At 42.2% G+C, this 11,617-nt stretch overlaps 1 protein-coding gene across 3 annotated transcripts in view; it reads left to right on the top strand.

Moving 5' to 3' along the window:
• The window catches only part of SMS (spermine synthase), a 54,404-nt gene extending 43,062 nt beyond the window's left edge, over positions 1–11,342 (top strand). For all 3 annotated transcript variants that reach the window (XM_031005963.3, XM_031005964.3, XM_004063908.4), the window contains exons 8-11: positions 808–922; positions 1,647–1,726; positions 9,106–9,221; positions 10,822–11,342. In XM_031005963.3, the coding sequence (XP_030861823.1) occupies positions 808–922; positions 1,647–1,726; positions 9,106–9,221; positions 10,822–10,861 (351 nt within the window). In that variant the 3' untranslated portion in view covers positions 10,862–11,342. The remainder of the gene's footprint in view (positions 1–807; positions 923–1,646; positions 1,727–9,105; positions 9,222–10,821) is intronic.
• Positions 11,343–11,617: the final 275 nt, after the last annotated feature.

Consider the following 11,617-nt stretch of genomic DNA (forward strand, 5'->3'; position numbering starts at 1 on the left):
CAGTACTTCAAAGATACAGCCAACCTCAAACTTCTTTCCTGTGTTAACTATATATGATCTGTATGGGAATTCCAGCTGGTCTCTTTATTGACTCTGATGGTGGGAGCTGTTATATATAGCTTTATTAGCAGCAGCCCAAGTGTTAGAGAAAATTGAGAAATAACATGTTAATAGTTTGAGTAAGATGCAAAAGTGAATCCATAAACAATGAAGTCATTCAGTGCTTAGTATAAAAGAAAAATTAGGCTGGGTACGGTGGCTCATGCCTCTAATCCCAGCACTATGAGAGTCTGAGGTGGGCAGATTGCTTGAGCCCAGGAGTTCAAGACCAGCCTGGGCAACGTAGTGAGACCCTGTCTCTAGAAAAACTTTTTAAAAATAGTTTATTAATTAAAAAAATAAAAATTAAAAGAAGATGATACAAATAGTGATAGGGGAGGCAGTATAGATTAGAGATGAAAGTATGAAGTTGGCTTTCAGATAGTGATAGGTATACTTCGTGGATCTGTGGGCAAGCTGGATAACACCTCAAGTTTGTTTGTGCATTGGTAAAATGGGATGATAATAGTGCCTCTAGGATTGTTGTTTTATTGAAATGAGAAGGCATATAAAGCATATATGGTAAGCACTTAATTTTTGCCGTTAACAGACATAGATGAAAGTTTTTTGGTTCCTGTAGCAGATGCTGTGGATAGCTGTGGATATAAGCCCATACTTGGCGCTTTTTTCCTCCTTCCTTTACTATTGTTTTTTGTTTAACTACATCCACATGTTGGCTCACTCATCTATTCCTGTTCTTTCTGGAAGGTTCTAATAGAAGACTGTATCCCGGTACTGAAGAGGTACGCCAAAGAAGGGAGAGAATTTGATTATGTGATTAATGATTTGACAGCTGTTCCAATCTCCACGTCTCCAGAAGAAGGTAGATTTTTTTAACCAAGATATTTATGATGGAAATGTTTCTCTTGGCACCATGTGAGGGTGAAAGGATCCTAGAGATTGTGTAGTTCTCTCACGTTTTTAAAAAAGGGAGTTAAATTGAGGTCCATAGTGGAAAGATGACTGGATTTGGCTTCAGTTCCTGTTCTGCCACTAAATGAGTGAACTAATTCAGTCATTTGAAACAAAAATGAAGTAAAATGACTCATTACATTAATGAGACAGTAAATCATTTGACAATTTATTTAAATTATGTGATTTTCAACCTGTATTGGTACAAACTGGTCACTTATCTAAGCAACAACAGAGATAATTCCCTTTCTCAAACCAGATGTTTGTTCCAAATCACAGCTAGTTCGTGTTTTTTCTATAAACTCAAGTTCCTGCTGAGTTTGCAGGCTCTGAATTTCTCTCAGGATTTTGCTGCTTGCCCCCTTATTTAAAGCAGTTTTCTTTCACGTTTCAGCCACTGCCTTTGTGTCGAATCTATTGGTATTTTAAGAGCGAGCAGTGCTAGGTGGATGTGATTTTGGCATCCAAAATCAATTTCATTATCGTTCATGAACAAGCTCTTTGAATAGTGGGTCTTACACTCGTGGCTCTTTTTCTTTTTCCTCTTTTGATATTGAGTATTCGAATATTTTACTTCAGATGTTGTGGATACATACAAACCCATATTTATGAAACTTGTTCTTTTAAACATTCAGATTCCACATGGGAGTTTCTCAGACTGATTCTTGACCTCTCAATGAAAGTGTTGAAACAGGATGGGAAATATTTTACACAGGTAGGCTACTTAACAGTTTTTTCCCTCAAAACGCTCTAAGACTTTCCTGTTTTGAAATCTGAATGCACATTTTTGAAATGTATATCTATTAAGGATAGAGTGGCATCATCGGATTATGTTCTTTCAAACAGTAAGCTTCTAAGTTGACCTGTTGTCTGTTGGGAATTAATAAGTTATCAGCCCTGGTCTTTCGCTGTAGTATGAGCTGCTGCCACCAGATGGAGACACAGACTGATTTTCTTTTTTCCCCTCCCCTCATCAACATACACTTGATGACAAAGCTCTGGCTGTACTGTGAACTCCTGCCACCAGATGGAAGCAGATTGTGGTGTTTTTCTCATTCTCTAGGGGATTCTAAACTTAAACTTTAAAGATTACATTAATTGGGGTTAAAAATATACATATATATCTCCTATTGAAATCCTTAACAAAATTTTGAAAATGACAGCAAAGACAGCTAATTGATAATCCAGTCTCTTGGTACAAAATTCCTTGATGCATAAACATAAGATAAGCACTTATGTAGCATTGCACTCTGGATCTCTGAATTATTCTGAGTTTACAGGAAAGTCCCCTCCTCCATTTAAAAAAAAAAAGTACTGCCAGCCTGGACAACATAGTAAGACTCCATCTCTACAAAAAGTTTTAAAAATTAGCTGGGTATGGTGGTGCATGCCTGTAGTCCTAACTCTGGAGGCTAAGGTGGGAGGATTGTTTGAGTCTGGGAGGTTGAAGCTGTAGTGAGCTGTGATCGTGCCACTGCCCTCCAGCCTGGGTGACAGTGAGACCTTGACTCAAAAATAAACACAGTATTAGTATACTGTATTTAAATGTCAGGAACAGGCCAGGTGTGGTGGCTTACGCCTGTAATCCTAGCACTTTGGGAGGCCAAGGCAGTTGGATTATCTGAGGTCAGGAGTTCGAGACCAGCCTGGCCAACATGGTGAAATCCCGTCTCTACTAAAAATACAAAAATTAGCCAGGCATGGTGGCAGCAGCCTGTAATCCCAGCTACTCAGGAGGCTGAGGCAGGAAATTGCTTGAACCTGGGAGGCGGAGGTTGCATTGAGCCGAGATTGCACCACTGTACTCCAGCCTGGGCCATAGAGCAAGACTCTGTCTCAAAAAAAAAAAAAAAAAAAAAAAAAGTCAGGAACAGGTAGAGGTTTTAACTTTAACCTCCTGAGGAGGTGTCTGCCAGCAGACCCTATCCTGGACATTTTATGGAACCTGAGATTACTAATGCTGAAAACAACTTAGCATTTCTGAGAGACATCTTGATTCAGGCTCCAGCCTATCCTGTTGTTCCCCTCTTCCCTCTGCGTGCAAGACCTGCAAGCACATTGTGCTTAATCTTGGACTTTGCGCTTGGCGAAATTGTTCGGAGGCTTTGAGGAGAGCAAAGCACTATCAATGAATGGAGTGTCTCTGCCCCCCACAACATTTAGAAATGATTTTTACAGACATGCTGTAGATGGATATAACTATTCAAAGCAGGAGTCTGCAAACATTGGGCCAAATCTGGCCTCCTGCTTGCATGTTTGTAAAGTTTTCTTGGCATGCAGACATGCCCATTTATTACATAGTGTCTGTGGCTGCTTTTGTACTGAGTAGTTGTAGATACTGTATGATCTGCACAGCCTAAAATATTTTCTATCAGACCCTTTACAGAGAAAGTTTGCTGATCCCTGTCTTATAGGAAACCAGTGAAACCTGCTCAAATGAAGCTTTCTTATTGTAAAGAAGCAAGTTGGACTTATGATGGTTTTTTTTTTTTTTTTTTTTTGAGATGGAGTTGCGCTCTTGTTTCCCAGGCTGGAGTGCAATGGCGCGATCTCAGCTCACCACAACCTCCACCTCCTGGGTTCAAGCCATTCTCCTGCCTCAGCCTCCTGAGTAGCTGGGATTATAGGCATGTGCCACCACGCCCGGCTGATTTTTTGTATTTTTAGTAGAGATGGAGTTTCTCTATGTTGGTCAGGCTGGTCTCGAACTCCCAACCTCAGGTGATAACGCCCCCCTCGGCCTCCCAAAGTGCTGGGATTACAGGCGCGAGCCACTGCGCCTAGCCATGATGGGTACTTTTTAAGCAGAGCATATGGAAATTTTTTCTTTTCATTTTTTTGAGGTAAGTTCTTGGTCTGTAGCCTAGGCTGGAGTGCAGTGGCACAGTGGCACTCATTGCAGCCTCAACCTCCCAGACTGAAGTGATCATCCTGCTTTGCCCTCCCAGAGTGCTGGGATTTCAGGCATCCATTGCCATGCCTGGCTAATTTTTGTAGAGATGAGGTCTCACTATGTTGCCCAGGTTGGCCTTAAACTCCTAGATTCGAGTAATCCTCCTCCATCAGCCTCCTGAAGTGTTGAGATTACAGCCATGAGTGACCGTGCCCAGGCAGAATTTTTTCTTTTAGGTTTCTGCAAATACATAAAAGGAAATCTCAAGCAGCTTAAATTAATCAAGGAAAAATGTGAGGCTCTGGGATCTTGAACAAAAAGAGACTGAAAAAAATTTGGATCCACTACAAACTAGTCAGTCTGTAGTACAAAAGGCAGGACAAAAGAAGACAGCCACACTAAGTCCACCTGTTGTCTACTACAACCGAGTGGCTGTTCTTCGTTTGTTCTGAATATTGGCATGGCAGGCTGCCTCCTATGGAGAGCTGTTATCTTAGTATGAAAGGCTAATAGAATACTTGCTTAGAATACTACCACAGCCCGTTTGTGAATATTAATGACCCAGGCTTTGATATCTTGCCTTTGCCAATAGACTTTTTACCAAAATCAAAAGGATTGTATGCCCAGGGCTATCTTAGTTTCTAAGAATTGTCCAAAAGACATATGACATGTTTTCTGTCCCCATGTTCGTTACAGTTGGAACCACAAAACAGTCTCATTATGTAAACACCTGGGGTTCATTCAGTACATTTGGTGATTGACACTGTCACATGGTAAGATTTATGTGGACCGGCATGTATAGCCTTTTCAAGAAGTGGTAATTAAGTCAAAAAGCAAGTGATTTGACTCAGGATGTATTGATGTAGTTGCCACAGTGCAGTTTTTTTTTAACTGCCAGGTGACACGCTTAGGAGGTAACCCAGATTCTTGGCATGCCCACCCGCTTTGCCCATGTGTGCAGCTTAGAACTGGAGTCAGGTTGGCCGGGTGCGGTGACTCACGCCTGTAATCCCAGCACTTTGGGAGGCCGAGGCAGGCGGATCACGAGATCAGGAGATAAAGATCATCCTGGCTAACATGGTGAAACCCCGTCTCTACTAAAAATACAAAAAATTAGCCAGGCACGGTGGCAGATGCCTGTAGTCCCAGCTACTCGGGAGGCTGAGGCAGGAGAATGGCGTGAACCCAGGAGGCGGAGCTTGCAGTGAGCCGAGATCACGCCACTGCACTCCAGCCTGGGCGACAGAGGGAGACTCCGTCTCAAAAAACAAAACAAAACAAAACAAAAAAACTGGAGTCAGGTTAAGGGTGGGATGAAAATGTTGTGTTTTACAAAAGCTAAATGTTCTCACCCAAAACTGCTAGCTGTGAGTTCGTGATGTCATTGGTGTTACTGTGGCTGCCTGAAGGCAGCCTTGTCAGCATCCCAGGAAGCTGGGGAATGCATCGTGGAGGGACGTGGGAATCAAGGTGGGCCAATAGAATTTGAATTGGGGAGGAAGTGTTTTCATGGAACCTAGGAGGCAGATCCTGGGACTTGACCTTCCTCCCTTCTCTCCCCACAGCCCCATTTAAAAAAAACTGTAAGTTATATTTCTCTCTCCTTTTTGCTTGCCTTCTAGAAGCAACCCATCTTTGGTCTCACTTTTTTCCATTTCTGCATTTTATAGATGGTTCTTACATGTATGATTTCCTAAATCATTATACTATTTAATTTTACTTGCTTTTGAACTGGATAAAAGTTGCTAAGGATGTATTCTTCTGTACCTGTTACTGAGGTGTCATGTGCCTGTAATCCTAACTACTCAGGAGGATTGCTCGAGCCCAGGAGTTCGAGGACAGCCTGGGCAACATAGTGAAGACCCCACCTCTAAAATAAACAAAAGCAAATGTCACCTGTCCACACCTAACATGGGGAAAAGAACTTTCTAGAACTGAAGCTATCGAATTTGGATTTAATCCCATAGTGAAGCCTCAAAGGGTTAAAGAAACCAATGACTAATAAAATCTTGAGTTTGCAGGATTACGGGTAAAAAAAGAAACAGCTTGCTGAAACACTGAAACTCCCTCCACTTAAGAGAGAAAATCATTGGCTAAAATCTGTTAAAACCAATATGGCCAATTAGAATTTGCACAGAACAAGCTTGCTGATGTCACAGCCTAAGTTTCCACCACTTGCTTCATGCTAACCACTTCCCCACCCTCAAGTTTGCACACAAGACCCATTAGTGGGCATAAAGAGATAACTATACACGCCTGAGGATTTTCCAGATCTACCCTTTGCTTTCCATCCACGAATCAATCACCTGCACATCTCAGAACCTACCCTTTAAACTTTTTTTTGTTGTTGTTGTTGAGACAGAGATGGAGTCTCACTCTGTGGCCCAGGCTAGAGTACAGTGGCTTGATCACTGCTCACTGCAACCTTTCCCTCCCGGGTTCAAGCACCTCTCCTGCCTCAGCCTTCTGAGTAGCTGGGATTACAGGTGTGAGCCACCACACCTGGCTAATTTTTGTATTTTTAGAAGAGATGGGATTTCACCATGTTGGCCAGGCTGCTCTCGAACTCCTGACCTGAAGTGATCTGCCTGCCTCGGCCTCCAAAGTGTTAGGATTATAGGTGTGAGCCGCCACACCTGGCCCCTTAAACCTTTTCTAATAAAAGGACTGCCTGTAAGCCCAACACAGGGAGACATATTTAAGCTGGACTCCTGTCTCCTTGTTAGTTGACTTACAATTAAAAGCTTTTCTTAGGCCAGGCACGGTGGCTTATGCCTGTAATCCCAGCATTTGGGGAGGCTAAGGCGGGAGGATTGCTTGAGGCCAGGAGTTTGAGGCTGCACTGAGCTATGTTCACAGCACTGTACCTCAGCCTGGGCAACACAGCAAGACCCTGTCTCTGAAAAGAAATTAAAGTAAGCTTTGCTTTTCTTAAAACCCCAGTGTCCTAATATTGACTTCTAGCACATTGGGCAGTGAGCCCCTTTTTCTTCGATAGTGCCAGGTGTGACCCCACCCCTTGTTCCATCCCTTCTTCTTATCCTTAATGAGTGCTTAATTCTTTGCTATTAGATTTTTATTCTGCATCTCTCATTTGTTTCTCTTAAAAAGAAAAAATGTCATTCCATTTAAATAGACAGGAAAGTGAAATGTATCATGTTACTTTTTTGGGGTAGGTGTCTATTTGTGGTGTGTGTTTTCTGCTTCTTTGAAACTTCTTGACAATGTTGGGAAAGAACAAATTGAAACTTTCCTATTTTCTTACCACAGTCTGTGTAAGGAAGTCTTCCCATATAACCTCTATAAAGAGAGAGTGTGGTGTCAATTTTAAGATGGCAAAGCCATTTACTGTGCACCTTGGTGGCATTTTCATTCTATAGCTTCCCCAGTGGTGATGTGTTCTAAAAACAACTGGGCAGTTTTCTATTTGTGAATCTTAAATTACACGTGTGGTGTTTATATGCTCTTATGGTGAACTTGATGTTGAAACCAAATTACATGCTGGCGAAGGGCACTTTGGCCATGGCCATATCCCACTGCAGGACCCTAGATGATGGGTTACTAAACAGGCTGGCACTGAAGGATGACGTCACGTTGAGTGAATGTGCTAAGTTAAAACCACCAAGGCCAGCTCTCAGAATAGTTCTAACCTCTTGCCCGTGACTAGCTGGCTGGTTGGTTTTGAAAGCCATTCTCAGGAGTTCTTACATCACAGGCTGCCTTTATTTGTAAATAATTTTCATCTTGCATTATACTTGGCTATTTTGAGGCAAATTAAGAGTAACTTTTTTTTTTTTCTGAATTGGAGTTTCGCTCTTGTTGCCCGGGCTGGAGTGCAATGGCGCCATCTCGGCTCACTGCAACCTCCACCTCCTGGGTTCAAGCGGTTCTTCTGCCTCAGCCTCCCGAGTAGCTGGGGTTACAGGCGCATGCCACCACGCCTGGCTAATTTTTGTATTTTTTAGTAGAGACAGGGTTTCACCATGTTGGCCAGGCCGGTCTCAAACTCGTGACCTCAGGTGATCCACCTGCCTCAGCCTCCCAAAGTTCTGGGATTACAGGCCTGAGCTAGCATGCCCAGCGAACAGTAACTTTCTTAAGAAACGGAATCAGCCACCTGGATTCAGTAGTCTTGTGAATACCAACTTCAGAGATTAAAAGGAAATAGGTGGTATTAAATACCAGTTTTGTTTTCTAAATTCATAATGAAAAGCATTTGGGGAAAATTGTGCTAAGAGGATGATAAATGCTTCCCCAGACTTAATCCAAATCTACATTTTAGCAAGATCCCCTATGATATCATGTGTACATTAAGGTGTAAGAAGCATTGCTCTAGAGTTAGGCAAATACTGTATCCATTCAGCAGCTCTGCTATACCTTGGCTGGCATCTCTTGATTATCTTCACCTTTTTTTTCCTTGTGGTCACAGGATGGCTGCTGCAGCTCCAAATATCACATCTAGGTTATAGCTTGGAAGAAAGTTGAAGAGGCCGGTGGCTCTCTCTTTGTTCAGAATCAAAAGCTTTTCCAGCAGCTACCAGCAGACTTCCAGTATATCTCATTGACTACCCCTAGCTGCTGGAGATGCTGAAAATGGGGTGACTGGGAAGGGAGAAATGTTAGAATAATAAAGTTAAGAGAAAGTTTTTGATAAGGTGTGCAACTAGGGGATATCCCTATCGTATATATCCAGAATAAACTTTTGTTCTCTTACACACAGATTCTAGGAAAAAAATGGGGGTGAATATAGTTCTGTGTCAACATTTTAGACTCTTAGGAGAATTGTAGTTTAAACCATTGCGGAAATCAAGAACACTATCTTTTTGATACTTCATTTGTAATATAATGGTGACCGTTATTGAGAAAATTTCCTTTGAATGAGTTATTTGTATGAATCTTTGCAAATTGCATGGTTTTAATTCAGTGAGTATCACTAATAAGAAATTGGTTTCACTGCTTTCTATCATTTCATATTCTAATAATTTGAAATGGCTTGGTAAATGAGGTAGAAGGATAACGAGCTCTAATGGGTCTATAAATAGAATGCAGTGTGATTTGTGAAAATACAGAAGCCTTATCTTGTTTTTAAAGATGAACTTTTATCTAAAGCTAGAATTGTTCTCCTTTATTAAAGACCTTCAGATGAGTGGGGCCCTTGGAAGGACTCAAGAATCCCATTTGCTTATCTCTCTTTGATTTAGGGGAACTGTGTCAATCTGACAGAAGCGCTGTCGCTCTATGAAGAACAGCTGGGGCGCCTGTATTGTCCTGTGGAATTTTCAAAGGAGATCGTCTGTGTCCCTTCATACTTGGAATTGTATCCTTTGACCATGACATTCTGTTGCCAGATCAAAGCACCCAAGTAAATCATATGCCAGTGAAAAAATTTAAATCACAACAATAAAAAATTAGCTTAGCCATAGAGTATATAAAGCCCTGGTTCTCAAGCTTAGGTGCACATTGGAATCCCCTGAGAAGCTTTAAATAAAATCTGAGATTCTAGACTTCCGTTCTCAGAAGTTTTGGGGTCTGGCTTGCCACAGCTTTCTGGGTGCTTTTAATGATCAAGCACTACTGGTCTAAAGCATTGGTTCTCAAAGGCGTTGCCAGACCTGCAGCATCGCTCAAGAACTAGTTAGACATGGACATTCTCAAGCCCCACCCCAACCTGCTGCCCAATCAGAGGAATTCTGGAGGTGGGGGCCCAGTGACCTGTTCTACCAGCCCTCCCAGGGATTTATGTGCAACTGAAAAGTTTGAGAAGCCCTAGTCTAAAATAATCACCCTACCTGTGGCAGGTAAAATGTCTAAAGACGCTCATTCTACTCTTACATTAAAATAACCTGACATTAATACTAGTTTCTACACTTGATGCTAATTTGCAACAGAAATCGAGAACTAGAATGATGTTGGGGACTGCACGGTTAACATTGGTGTTCTCTGTTAGTTCCGCTTAGTAAAGTTAGTCTAGAGAAGTAAAACACAGAGAGAAAAAAGGAAATGAGCATTATCATTGGAAATTTGTGTCGCAACACAGCTGTGGGCTGTAGTCTGCAGATGACAGCTTCCTTATCTGCTGTTGCCAAGTCCAGGTTCCTGTGACGGCAGGGTTTTTTTTGCTGTCAAGGGAGCGACTGCTGCTGGCCTCCAGTGAGGCCTGGTCCCATCAGGCTGGGGCAGAGCCCGACAGGGCAAACTGCCTGCTGAGACCAGATGGCCAGCAAGAGGCAATGAGAACCCTCTAGATCCTCCATGTGAGGAGGGGAGTACTCCGCCTGCTGGGTGGCCGTGTCCCTCCACAGCCTGTACAGAGCTTCAGCATCTCCTACCAACTGTCCACCTTTGTTTAGGGTTCCCCTCAGCATTTTTGTCAGGCCTGTGTTTGCATGTTGGGATATTTGAGAAATCAGTTGATAACATTTGAGGCAAAGGCTTCCACCTGCTAGTTCTTCTCTCTCCCTCCTTCCTTCCCTCTCCTTTCCTCCTCTGACCTTTTTTCCCTCTCCTCCTCCTTCCCTCTCCTCCTCCTTCCCTCTCTTCCCTCCCCCTTCTCTCCCTTGCATCTCCCGCTACCCCAACTTTCCCTCCCTCCCTCCTTTCTCCCTTCCTTCCTTTCCTTCTCATACTAATTCCCTAAAACTTGTGAGACTTTGGAAGCAGTAGTGTTACCTAAGAGAATATTTGTGTTCCTTTAGCCTTCTGTTGTCTACTCAGTACCTCCTTTAGACCTCCCAGGTGGTGAGGATGTCCCCAGGCTGCAGAGTGGCCTTATTCAAAGTCCTTCGTTCTCATTCCCACAGTGCTCTAAGCCATGAAGCTTTTCATCCATCTTTCAATTTGTAGGCCAGCAAACGAATTACAAGTGATGTCTTTTCTTCCTTGAATTACCTGCTTTTATTCCTTGACTCCCTGTCCAGGTGGGTATTTTACACTGTTTGGAAGAAAGCTAAACCCTGAAGATCAGTAGCCCCTAATCACATGTGCTGCAAATAGCCTTCCTGACCTCCGTATGCTGTACATGACATCAAAATGTGTCAGGCAATTGATTGTGAATTCCTTAAAGTTTTCATTTTTTTAATAATTATTTTTAATTTAAAAAAGCAAATGCAAAATGTATATTTTGATGAGCTTAGGGTGTTTTTTTTTGAAAGTCAGCTGAAGGATGGTTAGACAGCACAGCGAAGACTGCTAAATGCACTGACCCCCCCCATTAGAATGTGATTTTTGTTCCTTTTTATTTCTCTGTGGGCTTTTGTTTTTGTTTTTGTTTTGGTAGATCTTCAATTTGGATATTTGGAAGAGTGAACATCGTTGTTTTGCTGGAGGGAAGATCTTGATGGTGTTTCTTTCCCCAAAAATTGACTTAGATATTAAAATTTGGTGCTTATAAGAGAGAGTTAAAAAAATAGGATTGCTTCAATTAAAATTACAAAAGAGACATTTTGTGTGTTCTGTCGTTTTATTTCAGCCCAGTCCCCTCTTTCTGACTTGTGATCTCATAGAGCAATGGTATCTCCTGGTCTGTTTTTAGTTCTGTCACTCGATGTCATTTATCTCTTTATAATAGGATGGCCCTGGGGCCTTTTTTGAACAGTAGTAATGACTTCATTTGCCACCGTGCTAAATGAGACACAACCTATTACATTCACCAGTCCTTCATTATACCATTGACCTGAGGCTAGCAAGAGATTTTGTCTGACTGTAAAGTTGAAA

Source organism: Gorilla gorilla, chromosome X (assembly GCF_029281585.2).
Source record: "Gorilla gorilla gorilla isolate KB3781 chromosome X, NHGRI_mGorGor1-v2.1_pri, whole genome shotgun sequence".
Classification (NCBI taxonomy): domain Eukaryota; kingdom Metazoa; phylum Chordata; class Mammalia; order Primates; family Hominidae; genus Gorilla; species Gorilla gorilla.